Source organism: Furipterus horrens, unplaced genomic scaffold (genome assembly GCF_987537825.1).
Source record: "Furipterus horrens unplaced genomic scaffold, mFurHor1.1.pri manual_scaffold_10, whole genome shotgun sequence".
Classification (NCBI taxonomy): domain Eukaryota; kingdom Metazoa; phylum Chordata; class Mammalia; order Chiroptera; family Furipteridae; genus Furipterus; species Furipterus horrens.
The window spans coordinates 59,106,384-59,124,980 of NW_028327180.1; the positions used below are offsets into that span (position 1 = coordinate 59,106,384).

The 18,597-nt window shown below is 45.7% G+C and overlaps 1 protein-coding gene across 4 annotated transcripts in view; it reads right to left on the reverse strand.

Moving 5' to 3' along the window:
- The window catches only part of INSR (insulin receptor), a 195,038-nt gene extending 182,993 nt beyond the window's left edge, over positions 1–12,045 (reverse strand). For all 4 annotated transcript variants that reach the window (XM_090290392.1, XM_090290391.1, XM_090290390.1 and 1 more), the window contains exon 1: positions 11,485–12,045. In XM_090290392.1, the coding sequence (XP_090146518.1) occupies positions 11,485–11,581 (97 nt within the window). In that variant the 5' untranslated portion in view covers positions 11,582–12,045. The remainder of the gene's footprint in view (positions 1–11,484) is intronic.
- Positions 12,046–18,597: the final 6,552 nt, after the last annotated feature.

The following is an 18,597-nucleotide window of genomic DNA, read 5'->3' on the forward strand; positions in this document are numbered from 1 at the left end:
GGGACTGGCAAGAAGTATTCAAGGTGATGAAAAGCAAGGACCTATAACCAAGACTATTCTATCCAGCAAAGTTATCACTTAGAATTGAAAGGCAGATAAAGTGCTTCCCAGTCAAAGTAAAGCTGAAGGAGTTCATCATCACCAAGCCCTTATTATATGAACTGTTAAAGGGACACAGTTAAGAAAAAGAAGATCAAAACTATGAACAGTAAAATGACAACAAACTCATAACTATCAACAAATGAATTGGGAAAAAAATCAAAAACAAATTAAGCAAAAATACAGAACAGGAACAGAACCAGAGATATGGAGATCATATGGAGGGTTGTCAGTGGAGAGGGGGAAGAGGGAGAATGGGGAGGGGGGAAGGTTCAGGGATCAGGAAGCATAACTAGTAAGAACAAAATAAACAGGTGGATGTTAAGAATAGTATAGGAAATGGAGAAGCCAAAGAACTTACATGCATGACTCATGGACATGAACTAAGGGAGGGGGCAGACTGCTGGAGGGAAGGGATGTACCAGGCAGAAGGGGGAAAAAGGGAAACAATTGGGACAACTGTAGTAGCATAATCAATAAACTATACTAAAAAAAAGAAAATGGAAACACACAATAAATAATAATAATAAAATAAAACTTTGCGTTTGTATTTAAATAAATCAAAATTAAATAGAAGAAAAAATTCAACCGCGCAGCCACAATTTCAAGAGCCCTAGTGTGGACAGGAACACCACACTGGACAGGGCAGATACAGAGTTTTCTGCCAGGATGTGCTGCTTTCAATCTCCCCAACTGCCGAGGAAGCGAGAATTTCCCAGAAAAGACTGACATGATAGCTGTCTTGAAAAGTGTTCCCTCTCCCCTGGTTTTCTCTCCACCGTGAAAGCAGTGAAGGAGAAGTTTAAGGGGGCAGAGAAGGAGGTATCTAGAAGATTCTGAAAATCCTTTACAATGCTAGGAATTTTACACTTTCTGCTTTCAATCTTGAATGTACTCACTCCTTAGAAACGGCATTCTTAAAATGCTCTCCAGTAACCCATTCTGGGGTCACATGTTCCTCTCTGTAATCTTTCTGGTCTTAACACTGCTCCCTCAAACATTCAGGGGTTCTGCACCAACCCTGGCTTCAAGGTCCAGGCTGTAACCTGTTACGGTTTGGAGGCACAACAGAAACACGACAGATCTGGATTCCCACCACGGCACTGGCGCCCGCCGGCTGTGTGGTCATGAGTCACACGCTCAGCTGCTGCGCGCCTTGGTTTCCTCGCCTATGAACAATGACAATAGCATGATAAAAGCTTTGGAGGAGAAGAGATGTGAGGTCTGGACACATACACGTACTTGTTCTCCTCTCCAAACTATGTGGAACCAATTCCCAGATTTATTACCTTCAGAAATTAAAACTTGGGCACACTGCATTGTTAGATACCTGTAAGATTCTCTGTGTGCCTGAAAGACTGGCTCTTAAAATTGGCCTCTGCAAGAGACATGAGGGAGCTGCAGCAGGTAGCAGGTTCTGGAACTGCAAGTCAGCCATGTGAAAATCTCTCCTTTATTCATTCAGCAAATGTTTGCTGGCATCATGCTGGGCATGGGGGCTGTCAAGGTAGGTAAGGTAGCCTTACAGCTCTCAAAGATTCCTGTTCTGGAAATCTGCTGCAGGCATACATGCAATATGACCCTTGTGCTAGGTCATTCAACCCATTCCAGTCCATACGGCCCAAGACTGAAACAACACAGCTGTCCATCAAAAGGGGACCACTTAAAGCAATGATGATCAATTCATGTGATGCAGCATTAGCATCACCTGACAACCTGTTAGAAATGCAAATTCTCAGGCCCCACTCCAGATCTCTTGAATTAAAAACTCTGGGGCTGTGGAGCCCCAGGATCTAGATTTTACCATATGGTCCAGGTAACCTTGAAGCATGCTCAGGTCCAAGAACCAATGACAGAATGCAGGGGTCAGCAAACTTGTCCTAGGAGGGACCAGAGAGCAAATGTTCTTGGTTTTGTGGGCAACACCATCTCTGTTGCTATTTATTCTTTTTTTTTTAAGACTGCACACCCACACAGCCACACACACAAAAGACTTCACTTATTTATTATTTATTTATTTATTTATTTATTTTTAGAGAGAGGGGAAGTAGAGAGGGTGAGAAACATCAGTGAGTAATTGCCTCTCGCGTGCCCTCAACCAGAGACCTGGCCCACAACCCAGGCATGTGCCCCGACTGGGAATCAAACTGGAGACCCTTTGGTTCTCAGGCCAGTGCTCAATCCACTGAGCCACACCAGCCGGGGCACTACTCAACTCTTGGTAGCACTAAAACCATGACAAGAGGTGACATGGTTGTGCTCCAATTAAACTTTATTTAGAAACACTGAAATTCAAATTTCATATAATTTACATGTGTCACAGAATCATATTGGAGTTTTTTATATTTTATTTCATTTTTAAGAGAGAGGAGAAAGAGAAGAGAAAAACATCAATGTGAGAGAGAAACATCGATTGGATGCCTCCTGTATGCACCCAACCGGGGACCAAACCCTAAACCCGGCATGAGCCCTAACCCGGGATCAAACCGGTGACCTTTTGCTTTGCAGGATGACACCCTGCCAACTGAGCCACACTGGTCAGGGTCATAGGTAGTTTTTGTTCAACCATTTAAAAATGTGAATACCATTCTCAGCTCAGGGGCTGTACAAAAGCAGGTGATGCACCACATCTGGCCCATGAGCTGTAGTTTGCCAACCTCTGGTGGGATGGAATACTACACAGCTATACAAAAGAACAAGGAAGCTCCTTATGGGTAATATGGAAAGGTCTCCACGATATGATCTTAATAGCAAAGAACAAGATGGTCAGTCTGTGTGATATGCTATTATTTACGTGGAAATACAGATGCATGTCAGCTTATATAAACAAACACTAGTCTCTGCAAGGGTAAACATGTACCAAAAAAGAAAATCACAACACTGGTTGTCTCTGTGGAGAGGAAGTGAGCAGTGGGAGAACCAGAAGGGTCCTGGAACACATCTCCAATGTGCAGACCAATGTTTATGGGGACCCGGAGAGGTTCTCTCGGTATGTGCTGAAAGGGAATGAGAAGGGGTGGATGATGAAGCAGGGAGGAATGGAAGGAGACCTCTGACCAGCTTCTGTGAGGAAGAAGCAGATGGCTCTGGACAAAAAGGGGGAAGAAGGATCCCTGGAGCACAGAAAACTCAATAAAAAATGCAGATGCATGCAGAATACGGAGTCCCAGGAGCTGCCACCATAAACTTCAGCAAGACTGCAAACAGCTAGAGCCAGACCCAGGGATCGAGCCAGAGGTCAGGGAGGAACCCAAGGAGGTCACAGAGACATCGCTCTGGCAGCAGAGTGGAGAAGGGGCTGAATGGGGTACACTGGAACTGCCACTACACAGATGTTGAGGGTCCATCTCAGGAATGGGCACAAGAAGAGGAGCAAGACCACGGAGATGCTGGGGAAACAGAATCAATGGGACTTGGTCTCCAGGGAGGTGCAGCAGAAGAAAGAACGGTGAGGGAGGTCATTAATGAACCTGGAGAGGCTGAGACAGGACCAGCAAGGGGTGGTGAAGACAACAGGCTCAGCTTGGGGGCATGTTGAGTGTGTGAGGGCTTTGGGATGCTTGCCAACATGGGTCGCTAGGAAGATGTGGGTCTGGAGCTTGGGGAACAGGGCAAGTGAGTGCTAGTGGAAGTGGTAACAATAGGTGATGTTAGGGCAGCACAATACTTAGGGACAGGGAACTAGAAAGGGACCAAAGATCCGAAGCCACCTGACACCAGCACCTCCTATATCTGAAAACTGTGGAAAACCTAGGAAACCTAAGTGAACTCCTCCAGTCAATACCAGTTTTGTAACACTACGGACATCTAACATCACACCCCAGGATCCCAAGGAGCCCCACCCCCTCATTTACACATAGGGGTGGAGAGCCTCAAAGGAGACCAAACAGCAGGTGGCTTTAACACAATCCACCTGGGTACATCTAGGAAGGAACGCCTCAAATACATCCCTTCTCTGGCCTTCTGCAAGGGAGGACACGTCTTTGAAAACAGATTGGCAACAAGGAACCATGAAAAGGCCCTCAGAAAAGAGTGCAGCCCCACTGTCTTTATTCCTTTGTGTCCAACCACTACCTTTTCCCACACTGTTAAAGAATGCAGTTTTTTGAAAGTACCTATGTTTTCCACATTCCCGCAAAGGCATGGGAGAGAAGCAAGCATTTCCTGGGAACACAAAACACAGGTGACTGTACAACCTTGATGTGATACCATATCCTCACGGAACTGGAAGAAAAACCTATATTTGAAATAAAATTTTAACCCTCACAAGCCTGACTTAAGCTCCAACTGGAACCCATATCCTATCAGTATTTGGCAACACAGAACAGGAAAGCTTGCTTTGTTGGAAATAAAATGTTTATAAAATTCTGAAAGCCACTGGGGCAACCCTCCCCACAAAGACCAGGGTCTACCAAGCAAAGGGAGACCCTCCTTGAAACACCTTATTCAATATGGATTGTTGATTCAGCACTAAGCAGTAAGCACTGTGGCTCTTCTGAGCACAGCTTGTCCAACACACACATTTCTCTGTAAGGCAGCTTTCTCCAGCTGACGAGTATGAGACGGCACTTCAGTCCCATGCATGGGGGCCGTTTCAAACAAAATCTGCAATAAAAAGCACAAAAATAAGGAAAACATAGCACTCAGTATATCACAGAAAGGGCATTTATTTTAATTCTTGAGGATTCTATGAATCCACATGAGGAGAGCTGAAACCAGAAAGCAAACACTGCCATGGTTAATCACAGCTGGAACTATCAAGTCAAATTTTCACTGCTGTGTGTGTGTCCAGGAGTGACCACAAAGGTGCTTTGAATATTGATTAGAGAGTTATAACTAAATTCTAGCAAATAGGTGAATTCACAAATACGGAATACAGAAATAATGAGGCTCTAAGGAGTACTTAAATTTAAATTGTCAACTTTAAGAATATTAATCCAATTCTATTTTTTATTTTCTTTAAAGTATATTGTATTGATTATGTTTTACAGTAGTCCCAATTTTTTTACCTTTGTTCCCCTCCGCCCAGTAACCCCCACCCTCCAGCAGTCCCACCCCTCCCTTAGTTCATGTCCATGGGTCCTGCATATAAGTTCTTTGGCTTCACCCTTTCCTATATTATTCTTAACTTACCCCTGCCTATTTTGTAACAACCAATTATGCTTCTTAATCCCTGCACCATTTCCCCACTTCTCCCCTTCTCCCCTCCCAGATGATAACCCTCCAAATAATCCCCATATCTATGATTCTGTTCCTATTCTGGTTTGCTTGATTGGATTTTGTTTTTATTTTTTAGATTCTGTGTTGATAGTTGTGAGTTTGCAGTCATTTAGTGATCATAAATCTTTTTCTTAAATAAACTCCTTTAACAATTTATAATAATGGCTTGGTGATGATGAACTCCTTTAGCTTTACCTTGTCTGGGAAGCACTTTATCTGCCCTTCCATTCTAAATGATAGCTTTGCTGGATAGAGTAATCTTGGTTGTAGGTCTTTGCTTTTCATCACATTGAATACTTCTTGCCATTCCCTTCTTGACTGCAAAGTTTCCTTTGAGAAATCAGCTGATAGTCTTATAGGCACCCCTTTGTAGGTAACTCTCTTCTTTCCTCTTGCTGCTTTTAAGATTCTCTCTTTCTCTTTAACCTTTGTCATTTTAATTATGATGTGTCTTGGTGTGGTCCTCTTTGGGTCTAGCTTGTTTGGGACTCTGTGCTTCCTGGACTTGTATGTCTATTTCCTTCCCCAAATTTGGGAAGTTCTCCTTCATTATATTTTCACATAAGCTTTCAATTTCTTGCTCTTCCTCTTCTCCTTCTGGCACCCCTGTGATTTGGATGTTGACATGTTTAGAGTTGTCCCAGAGGTTCCTAAGCCTCTCCTTGTTTTTTGCAGTTCTTGTTTCCTCATTCTGTACTGGTTGACTGTGTTTTTCTTCCTTATGTTCCAAATCATTGACTGAACCCTGGCTTTGTTCCCTTCATCATTGGTTTTGTGTGGATTTTTCTTCATTTCATTTAACATAGCCTTCACTTCTTCCCTTATGAGTTTGCCATACTTAAGCGTATCTGTCAAGCCTATGAGCATCTTTATCACCAATGTTTTGAACTCTGTATCTGTTAGGTTGGCTATCTCCTTGTCGCTTAGCTCTCCCACTGGAACCTTGATCCGTTCCCTCTTTTGGGTCATACTTCTCTGCCTCCTCATCTTGACAGGCTCCTGTGTGTTTGTTTGCCTCTGGGTCTTAGGTAGAACTGTCACACCTGTTACGTTGTAAGGGGCAGAGCCTTAGGTATTCGTCAGTATGGGCAACCAGTTTCACCATACTGTGGTGGGGGGGATGTGTGAGAGGGAACAATGCTACTTGCTCAGCACTTGCCTGTTTTCCAGGCACTTCTCCTCCTTCCCCTACGGGACTGGCACCTCTCTAGCTGTTGCCTTGGCCATGGTTCCCAGAGTGGGTGGGTCTGCAGACGTTCTAGGACAATGAGATCCCTCTAATCGAACACATTCTTCTGAGTGACCGGCAGTTTCTTCTCCTGCCCCAACCCCACTGCTTTGCACAGTCAGAAGCAATGAGGCTTTATTGTCCCTGGCGCTGGAACCATGAGGTGTGCAGTCTGGTGCTGGGAGGGCTCCCCAGGTGTCCCTCCCTACTTTTTAAAACGTGTGACTGTACTTTCCGCTGGCCTGCCGCTGCCACCACTACCACACCACGTCCTCTCCTCCCTGGATCCGCCCCTCCTACCTGTCTGGATGAGTGTTTCTTCTTTATATCTTTGTTGGACTTCCATGCCACTTAATATTCTAGAACTTTTGGTTGTCTCTAGGTTTGAGGTAGCTGTGTTCCTTCTTAGTTGTGGAAGGAGATGCAGCATGTCTGCCTAGGCCTCCATCTTGACCGGAAGTCTATAAGATATTTTTTGAAGTCTGGACAAAACTGGGGATGAATAGATCAGTGTTTCCAGGGGGGAAGGAGGAGGGGTGGGGTGATGTAATGATGAAAGGGTGGCCCAAGGGAGTTTGGGTAGTAAGAGAAGAGACTGGTGTGTCCTGATTGTGGGTTTGTTAAAACTAAAAACTGCACACCAAAAAAAGTGTCAATTTTCCTGTATGATAGTTTAAAACATTTTTAAAGATATATGTGCAACTAATAACTTGTTTTTTCCTCTCTATACTTTTCTATTTTGCAATAAAAATGCATTACTTATCATTATTCTATTTTTTTAAAGGAAACATAAGTACGGTCTGACTGCAAAACATAAACCAAGCCACCCCTGACTTATTTTTAATAGAAATTAACACAAGGGGTCTTGAGAGAAAACCTCATAGCAGACACCAGTTTCTTTTGGGCTTTTGAAACAGCCAACAGCACAGAATCCTCCTTCAACACCAAGATGACTTAGAATAAATATCCTAAAATCATAAACTCACAGCTGACAAGGAAACATCGCCGTTATTTCATCACCATCAGAACCCATATGTTCGGCATAGCAAATGCATACATTTGTTTAATAGGGTTTGCTCTGTAAAGAAAAAAAGCACAGCCTCCCTGGGTGTCTCATTAACTGGATTCATTCGTGTTACCCCAGGAACCACAGGAGCGATGACTAGCCATGTCCTCGTGACCCTCTAGGGGTGTGCTCTAAATCAAGAGAGGGCAACCTTTCTCCGTAAAGGGCCAAAGTGTAAACATTTTAACAGGTGAGGGGATGGCAAGATCCTCTAAGTGGGAGAACAAAAACAGCTACAGGTGATCCATAAATGAATGAGTGTGGCCACTATCAGTAAAACTTAATTTACAAAATAGACCTGAGTGGGCAGGATTTGGCCCTCCCATTTCAGTTTGCTGACTCCTGTTCTAGATAAAGGAGGTTGACTATATATATATATATATATATATATATATAAATTTAAAAAGTGGGCTGAGAAAAGGGTCAGGGTATGGACTGGCCACTATGAAGAGAGTGCTAACTTTTTAGCCCAAGAAGGGGGCAGAGGCAGGGAAGAGAGAGGACCAGGAGAAGCCAGCAGCAGGTGAAAACTCGCCAGGAGTCTGTGCCTTCCAGTAGCAAGTGGCAGCCACAAACAGAGAGGTCAGCTGGGGTGAGGCTGAGGAAACAAAGTGGGGAGGTGAGGAATTACGTCTATAACCATCAGCAAAGCAATAGACACCAGCCAGATGCCAGGGGCAGAGCAGTGGGTGAAAGGTTAGACACTGGGAAGGGGGCGGAGATGAGGAGGGATTGTGGGACAAGGCCAGAGGTGAGTGGTGGGTAATGGAGTTCAGAGGAAAGAGTAAGGGTCCTGGGCAGATGGTGATCCCTGAATAAACAGGGGAGAAATCAGGGGCCCAGGTGGGTAAGTGCACTAGATGAGAAAAAGTTATCATCTCCTCAAATGCAGTGACTCTCTATTGCAGAAAATGTCTGCAGATACTGTTGGTTGTCATGACTTGGAGAAGGGAGGTGCTACTGGCATCTAGTGGGTAGAGACCAGGGACGCTGCTTAACATCTTAAAACACACAAGACAGACGCACAACCAGCAGTATCCAAACCCAAATATCAGAGTCACTGAGAGTGAGAGGCAGCACTCTAATAAAATAAGAATGGAAATCAGTGATGTGGCAGAGTAAGGTGGGGACCCCAGAGGGCTCATCCCATGACCTCTATGAGTGAGGTAGGCAGCAACAAGAGGCAGGTCTCCCGGAGATAAGTAAAGGTTAGGAATAACACCAGAAAGGTGACTAGGCAAGTGGACATTCTGCTCCTAGGACCCTGGAGTGCACAAGAGAAGACACAACAGCCCTGGCTGGTGTGGCTCAGTGGATTGAGTGCTCTCCTGCAAACCAAAAGGTCATTGGTTCAATTCCCAGTTAGGGCACATGCCTGGGGTATGGGCCAGGTCCCCAGTTGGCGGCATGTGAGTGGGAACTGATTGATGTATCTCTCACACATTGATGTTTCTTTCCCTTTCTTTCTCCCTTCCTTCCCCTCTCTCTAAAAGTAAGTAAATAAAATCTTTAAAAAAAAAAAAAAAGAGAGAAGACACAACAGACATCTCTTGCTGCCTTGAAAAGTTACAGGGATCTGAAAGCAAGTGTCTCCCACCCCAGTTAGCTAACTCACTGGACTCCCCAAAGCTCTGTAGGTTTTTATTTTAATTAATCCCACACTGCCTTTATTCTTTGACTTGGAAGTACCCACAGGTAATCTAGGGCCAGAACCAGCTAACCCAGAAAGCTACTGTCCAGTTCAGCAAAGCAACAGGGACTCCATGCAAGATGAACTAGGGGTGATGACAACTCTGAGAAAGAGTCCCTCCTTCTTTAAAAGTCACACTGCATTCCCTCCACCCCCACCCCCACTAGAATGCCCTACTGCTTAACATTAGAGATTAAAAATCTGTCAAGTTTCTTCCCTTCCCCAAACCTCCAAGGGGCACCATATGGTATTCACTGGACAGGATTTTGTTAACCCTTACTGCAGGGCTGGAGTGCAGAATCCCAGACCCAAAAGAACTGCTTGGTAAGAAACCAGTTTCTGAAACCAGACTAGCTGTGTTCCAATCCCAGCTGTGCCGCCAGCTGGCTCTGTAACCTAGTCAATTTCCTCACCTTCTGGAAAATGGATAATAAACCCTACATCATAGGGTTGTAGTGAGGATTAACTGAGGTTATATATGCAAAGCATATAAAAGAGTGCCCACCATGTATTTGCTATTATTATTAGTTCAGTATTGTCTGGAGAATAAAGGAGTAGCATTGAGAGCCTGAGGTAGGAGCTGAATCAAGAACAAACCTTTACCAAACACCTATTAGGCTGACACCATTCTATGCTCTAAATGAGAGCAGCAGTGAACGAAAGAAACATAAGCTTCTGCCCTCATGGGAACTGTAAACACGTAAAGAAGTGGTAACACTATCCACTGACCCCTGGAAGCCCAGGCACAAATCCACAATTAATTACCAAAGCCACAAGAAACAGAAGATCAGGGAGCCACACGCGCACACACAGACACAAAGCCTGAGGTAGGTCCAAGAATGCATCTTGGATTTTCTTAACAAGAACCCAAGCCAACTGCCACCATTCACTGAATGCCTACTGTATACCCACACCGGGGGCTTCAAGGCACTGTGTCATTGGTGGCGGCGCCCAGAGCTTGGTTGGTCTGCTCCAGAGCTTGTGTGCGCCTCCTGCTGCGCCCCGCTCACCATCACAAGACTCAGAAGCTTCTGGCCCTTCCCAGCCCATTTCTTTTCGTGGGCAAAACTGAAGGAACCCAACCAGACATTTTTAAAGGAGGGCCTCAGGCACCATGGGGAAACACCCCAGCTAGATCCTCTAAAATGATTCTTCAGGCATTGTTCCACAACCAGAAAAGCTTGCTATCAAGCACCAAGGAGGACGCTGGGGTTGGGGTTTGGTCCATCTGCTGCCAGCACAGGGACACCCAGGAAGGATGAGGTGGTGTGAGAGGCTCACCCACCGCGGGGCTGACAGGTAAAGCCCGTTCCTGAAGAGCAAAGCTGTGGGAGGCCAGTACCAGGGAGACACAGGACCAGGGCAGCACACAGAGAGGCCCAAGTCCTCCCTCTGGCACTGACTTCAGGGCAAGTGAGTTATGTCTCCTTCCAGAGCCTGTTTACTCCTCTTTGAAATGGGTAAACAGCAATATCTGCCTCCAGGGGCCACTATGAGAATCCACGGAGATAAGATGGACCAAAAGTGGCATTCGTAGAGACGCTAATTATAATAAAGCTGGTAACAACGGCCACTGCTTCTGCCAGAACTACCGTGCTTTTCCCACGGCACTCGAGTTGCCTCCGGACACTTGGAAGCAGAAGCCAAAAGTGTAAACATGGACCCGAAGTCTCGGGTGGCCAACGGCCTATAACTCAAAGAGGGGAGATGTTACAATTTCCCATCCCTGGCCGCGTCGCCTACCAGCAGGGACCCCAAGGACACCCCAGTCCGTCACCCTCGACTCTGGCTGCAAACTGCGTGTGCCCTGGGCACTAGGTAATGAGAGGCCGCCCGGACCCAGGGATCTCGCCTCTCAAAGGCGATCCAAACAGGACCGAGTTGGGCTGAGGGGACCGGGCACAGGTCAGAGGTGCGCTCGAGAGAAGAGCCCGCGGTGGGGCGGGGAATGGGGGAAGGTTACTCCGCACAAGGGCGCGGAGCCTCGAGCCCAGGCTGGCAAAGGCCAAGGTCAGAGGCTTCCAATCCCTCGGGGAGGCGGGGGGCCAGAGCCTCGATCCAGTCCACCCGCCTCCCACCGAGGAGGACTCTTGAGTTCCCAACGGCGACTCCATTTTGGCAAGGGGTCCCCTCCCCACCGCCCTGCTTGCTCCCCACCCAATCCCGAACCCCAAGACTTACCCTCTCCAGGATATAGATGGCCAGCGGCACCCACCAGCAGCGCCGCCGCCGCCACCAGCAGCGGCGCCGCCGCCCCCTGTCCGCCCCCAAAGCCCATAGCTGCGGGAGCACCGGGACCGGACGGATCAAAGCACGCGGTGCCGGGCCGCAGGGGTCATGCTCCGAGGTGGGTGCCTGGAAGGCGCTGTGAATTCTCCTCTTCCACGCTGGCAGCACACAGGCCACAAACCCTGCCGGGGAGGGCCTTTGATTCAGCCCCGGAAGGGCGCGCGGCCTCCAATTTTGCGGCGCTGCCCCGACCCCAGTCCACTGCGGCCCGGGCCCCGTCCAGTGATCTCAGGGCCCGGACCGGCGCTGCGCCCTGGACCTCTCGGATTTCTGCCCGAGCGCTCTGGGCCGCGACCTGCGGACGCCTGGACAAACAGACACGCAGACAGGAAGACGGACAGGGACCTGGGCCGGTGGTTAGCTGGCCGCAGGGGGAGCAAGGGCCGCTGGGCCTGTAAACAACGCAGCGCTGCAGCTGGGCCCCGCGCAGGCGGGGTGAAAAAGCGGCGCGGATCCAAACTCGGAAGGGACTCGGCACCAGGGAGAGGCCTGGGAGGGGTGGAAGGTGGCCAGGCAGGCAGAGGGAGGTGCCGCTACTCCCTCCCCCCCACCCCGCCCCCGCCTCCGCCTGCCTCCTGCTCTTGGGCCCAGCGCTGGAGGCCTCGTCGCGCCCTAGTGCAGGGGGCACCCCAGATCCCTGCCAGCCTGAGCGCCTCATCTCAGAGCGTGGGGGTGCCCCAGATGCCCAACCCAGCAAGATATTTTTCTATATTGTTCTTCATGGCCTTTGGAACAGTCCTTTTCATTTTTTAAAAATATTCATTAAGCTCCAGCAGCTCAGTTGGTAAGAGTGCCAAGGTTGCCTGTTGATCCTGATCAGGGCCCATACAAGAAGCAACCAATGAAGGCATAAGTAACTGGGACAACAAATTGATCTCTCCCTCTCTCTCACCTTTCCAATAAAATCAATAAATAAAAATTTTAATATTGCATTAAAATATTTATTTTGGTTAGTTGGGATTTGGGTACGCCCTTAAATGTCCTCCCAGCCCTGCCAATGATTCTGGCATCCTAGAGCCCCCTACCCAACCCCAGACGTTCTGACCCCTGCCCCTGGTGCGGTACCCTGCCACCTGCACCCTACCTCCCAACCCCCTTCACAGTATCAGGCCCCCGGAGATAGACACGTGTATGTGCGCACCTGTGCTCAATGTGCTCCTGACGCCCCGAGTTCCGCCAGCGCCCTGTGGTTCAAGTTGGAAAAATAACATCTGGGAGAATGTGCAGAGAACCTCACCAAAGTACAAACCAGACTCAGACATCCTGGGTACCGGGCAGGTGGACACCCGATTTTCAATTGGCAGACCTGAACTCCATGTGTGTCTGAATGTCTAGGAAATGTCATTCACAAATAGGGCATGACAATGGTCAACCCACCTTACTGAAGGGAGGTAAGGCACCTTAAATATAGGAAAACAGAAAAGAGAATCTGGCACCCTCACACCTCACTTCCTGTGTGACCTTGAACCACTGACTTCACACTTTCCGAGTTATCCTCTCCTGCATCATGGATATAACAATACCTGCCTGTCAGATTTGGTGAGTTGCAGGAGATATAGAGCATGAGAAGCCAACTAGCACAGCCCAAGGCCTTCCTTTTGTAGTCTGCCAGGAACTTGGCCTGCTGTCCCTCCAAGGCGTCAAGCCTATTCCTGCCTCCAGGCCTTTGCTCTGGCGGTTCCCCCTGCCTGGGTCTCCAGTGAGCCTTCCTGCCACAGTTTGTAAATGCCCCTCCCCTAATCCCTTTGTTCCCTTCCCTGTTATTTACAGCTCACTTGTATCTCTACCTGAAATTTTTGTTTGTTTTGCATGTGTGTATCTTCTCCACTGCCTGTGAAAGCAGAAACCTTGTCTGTCTTGTTCACTATTTTATGCCCAGTACCTGACATTTCTGTTGCTTGATAAATATTTGTTGAATGAAAGAATCAACATGCAATAAGTAATGGGGATCTACAGTAAGCAAAATAACGTGATCCATTTCCTTGTAGACTCACAGTCTACCAGGGGAAGAGGACCATTAAACAATCATATGGGGGAGGGGTGCCTCCAAGGAAGTGATTTTGAACTGAAATCTGAAGATAAGGATTAACTAGCCAAGGGAAGCATCAGTGAAGTGTTCCAGGTAGAGGAAACAGCATGTGCAAAGGCTCAGATGAGGACAAACAGGTGTTTCTGCAACTGAAACAGGCACTGTAGCTAGAGCACAGAAGAGAGGAAGCTGAACTCCTGGGCTGGACTAGAAGGAGGCGAACCTCAAACACACCCTGTTAAGGATTCCTGTCACACTTATCCTAGAAGCAATTGGTAGGCATTAGAAGGTTTACACAAAAGGATTAACATAATCATGTTTTTGTTCCCCCAATAATTTCTCACCATCTGCAATGGGGCAAGAATGGACCCAAAGAGAAGAAACTGAAAGCCACTCCAGTCCCAGAATATCAAGAGTATGCATTCGATAATGTTATTCCCCTTCTTTCTTGTGCAAACCTGTGGGCTTCCCTGTGACCCAGGGGAGTCCCAAAAGCCACCACAACTCCAGGCAGGCAGCGTGAGCTAAAGAAGGCATGAAAGGGGACGTGCTGTCCTCTGGAAATTCTTCATCACACGGGACTTCTATGTTGTGTATAAAGTCAAAAGAATCGTTTCAGTTGTGACTTGCTAGGAGAAAATTAAGACACCACTTCCCAGAACTACTCATTGTTCCTTTGTAACCCTCCCAATGCCCCCCCCACACACACACAAAAGCAAGCATCTAAAAATTGAAAGTCAACCTCTGCCTTTTATTAAAATCACTGGAATAGAAAAGTCACCACTTGGCAATCTCCAAAATAATTGGTGCAGGTAAGAACCAACAATGAGTGCTAAAACTACTGGTTGGAAGTTTGAGAAGTAACAGAATATTTCCATGGTCTCCAAATAACTCTCTGCAAGATACTTGTCAATAATAAAAGAAAGGAAAAATTGTATCTTCCTGGTGGAGAAAGCTGGCAGATACCCCTTAATTAAGTGATCAGAGTTAGTCCTGAATATTTTTTGTAATAAAAGACACTAAGGAGACAATTGAAGACTGAAAAGGCCTATTGTATCAATATTAACTTTGATCATTGTACTGAGGGAATGTTAGAGAATACACACTAAATGAAGTATGTAGGGGTAAAGAGGCATAATGTCTGCAACTTACTCTCAAACGTTTCGAAAAAAAAACGAGGCAGAGAAAGAGAGAAGACAAAGCAGATGTGATCAGTGATAAAACTGGGGAATGAAGAAGAGCATGCACAAGGAGTCTCTGTCCTGTTTGTGCAGCTTTCCTAGAATCATCATGTCAATTTTAAGAAATTTTAAGTTTTGAAAAATGATTTGGGACTTTTTGTTTTGTTTATTTTTCTTTGACTGGGTTTGGTTTGACACTTAAACATATTGTACTCTGATGCATGATCGGTTCATGGTTCAGGAACATCAGCACCTAATATTCTGCTTTTGTTTCCTATCAAGGAGGACTTGGGGAGACACCACCACCACCCTGCTGGGTCTTTCTTTAGCAGGTCCCTTTGGCACAATGTCACTCCATATAGCTGCTTTCCATTTCATTGAAGCAGGAAATTTAATGTAAGTCCTGACTCTGATGTTGTCATGAAAACCTGGTTTAATACATTACATGTAGAAGGAGGAAGGGAGACTGACTACAGCTCTCATTTGTGAATAACAGCTCAAAAACTCAACGTCAAGAATTTACAGAAGAACCAGGCAGAAGATTAAAAGAACACAACACAATCACAAGGATAATTGGAACTCAACCAGGAGACCAAAACTGGTTCACTGCTAGGAAGTCTCATCATTGAGATCACTGGGCTCATATACTCAAGGACAGGAGGCTCATGGGCAGGTCCCTGCTACTCAAAATGTATTTGATGAATTCTATGGCCATTCAAAAATGAAACCATAAAACTCTACATTGCGCAAATTTTGTTTTATAATTTCAAAGTAGAGAATATCTCTTTAAGAAAGACACAAATCCAGCCTTGGCTGCTGTGGCTCAGTGGATTGAGCGTCGGCCTGCAAGCCAAGTGTTGCTGGTTCGATTCCCAGTCAGGGCACATGACTAGGTTGCACATCATGTTCCCAGTTGGGGGCACGAGTGAGAGGCAACCACACAGTGATATTTCTCTCCCTCTCTTTCTCCTTTCCCCTCGCTCTAAAAATAAATAAATAAACAAACAAATTAATTTTTTTTTTTAAAAAAGAAAGACACAAATCCCAAATCTAAAAATAAAACACTTGGCTACGTAAACATTAATATTATATAAAAAGAAGAAAACCTTGTATTAAGCTGAAAGTCATTTTTTAGCATATTTTATTGATTATGCTCTTACAGTTGTCCTAATTTCTTTTCCCTTTGCTCCCCTCTGCCCAGTACCCCACTACTCTCCAGCAATTTCACACCTCCTTAGTTCATGTCCATGGGGCATGCATATATGTTGTTTGGCTTCATCCTTTCCTGTACTATTCTTAACCTCCCCCTGTCTATTTTGTTCTTACCAATTATGCTTCAAAATCCCTGCACCTTTTCCTCATTACTCCCCCTTCACCCTCCCAGCTGATAATCTTCCAAATGATCCCCATACCTATGATTCTGTTCCTATTCTGGTTGTTTGCTTAGTTTGTTTTTGTTTTTATTTTTTAGATTCAGTTGTTGACAGTTGTGAATTTGTTGTCATTTTACTGTTCATAGTTTCAATCTTCTTTTCCTTAAATGTGTCGCTTTAACATTTCATATCATAAGGGTTTGGTGATGATGAACTTCTTTAACTTTACCTTCTCTTGGAAACACTTTATCTGCCCTTTCATTTTAAATGATAGCTTTGCTCACTAGAGTAATCTAGGTTTTAGGTCTGCTTTCCATCACTGAATACTTCTTGCCAGTCCCTTCTTGCCTGCAAAATTTCTTTTGAGAATTTATTTGATTGTCTTATGGGAACTCCTTTGTAGGTAACTGTTCTTTTCTCTTCCTGCTTTGAAGAGTCTCTGTTTCTCTTTAACCTTTGGCATTTTAATTATGATGTGTTTTGGTGTGGTCCTTTTTGGGTCTAGCTTGTTTGGGACTCTCTTTGCTTCTTAGACTTGTATGTCTATTTCCTTTGCCAAATTAAGGAAGTTTTCCTTCATTATTTTTTCAAATAAGTTTTCAATTTCTTGCTCTTCCTCTTTTTCTTCTGGCACCCCTATGATTTAGATCTTGGTACATTTAAAGTTTTCCCAGAGTTTTCTAAGCCTCTCCTCTTCTTTTTTTCAATTCTTATTTTTTCATTCTGTACTGGTTGACTGTTTATTTCTTCCTTATTTTCCAAATTGTTTATTTGAACCCTAGCTTTCTTCCCTTCACCATTGGTTTCATGTGGATTTTCCTTCATTTCACTTAGTATAGCCTTCACTTCTTCCCTTATGCATTTGCTGTACTGAGTTTTTGAGCATCGTTATCATAATGTTTTGAACTCTGCATCTTATAGGTTGGTTATCTCCTAGTCACTTAGTTCTCCCTCTGGAGCCTTGATCTGTTCCCTCTTTTGGGCCATACTTCTCTATCTCCTCAACTTAACAGGCTCCTGTGTTCACCTCTGTGTCTTAAGTAGAGCTATAGCACCTGTTACGCTGTAGGGGGTAGAAGCCGTAGGCATTCATCAGTGGGGGACAACTCGTTTCACCACCTTGTCGCACTGTATGTGGGGGAGGTGTCAGAGAGGGAACAATGCTGCTTGCTCAGCATTCACTCCTTTTCCTGTCACTTTACTTGCTGCCTGTATGCGACTGGTGCCCCTCTAGCTTTGCCCTGGTGGTGGTTCCCAGAGTGGGTGGTTTTGAGGACATCCTAGGACCAGGGAGCTCTCTGAAAAGACTCCGCTGAGAGACCAGAAGTTTCTTCCATCACCCCAACCTCCACTTGTTTTCACAGCCAGAAGCAATGAGGCTTTATTTTTCTGGCGGTGGAACCGTGTGCTGTGTAGTCTGACCCGGAACTGGGATTGCTCCCCAGGTGTCCCTCCTGGCTTTTGTAATGTGGGACTGCTCTTTCCACCAGCAGCGCACAGCCACTGCCTTGCCGCCACTGCCGCTATATGTGTCCTCTCTGCCCCAGACCCTTGTCTCTGTCCCTCCTACCTGTCTGGATAAGTATTATTTATTTATATCTTTGTTTGTTAGACTTCCATGTAGTTTGATTTTCTGGTAGTTCTGGTTGTTTTTTATTTTGAGGTAGATGTAATCCTTCATACAATAGTGCAAGGAGGCAAAATGTCTATACCTATGCCTCTGTCTTGGCTGGAAGTCCCTGTTTGATTATTTTTATTGTGTAAAATACACATAACATAGAATTTACCACTTTAACCATTTTAAAGTGTACAATTCAGTGACATACAAATCATGATGTTGTGCAGCTATTACCACAGTCTGGTTCCAAAATTTTTCATCACCCCAAGTGGAAACTCTATCTTCATTCAGCAATCGCTCTCATTGCCCCTCCCCTCAACCCTTTGCAACTGCTAACCTACTTTTTGTCTCTATGGATTCGCCTATTCTGGATGTGCCCTATCAATGGAATCATACAATATGTGACCCTTCGTGGCTGGCTACTTTCACTCCATAATATAACGTTTTCAAGTTTCAGCCATGTTTTGTAAGTGATTTAGTACTGCATTCTTTTTTATGGCTGAATGACATTCCATTATCCACTTGGACTGTGGGTCCTCAGATCTGCTCCTTATCCCTATGTTGCACCCACACTGTCTGAAGCCTGTGATGTGGCGGAGGTGCAGCCCAGGGCGACTGCGGTGACCAGCTGCTCCTGGTTCCTGATGCTGCTGAAGCCACTGTCAAAACTGAGGCTTCATCCTAATAAGTTGCACAGAATTTGTATAGTAATGAAACTCATGGAATACAATGCTTAGAAGATGGGAGGCTCCCATTTAGATCTATTTATTTGTACCTGAATAGGATAAAAAAATATTAAGGAAG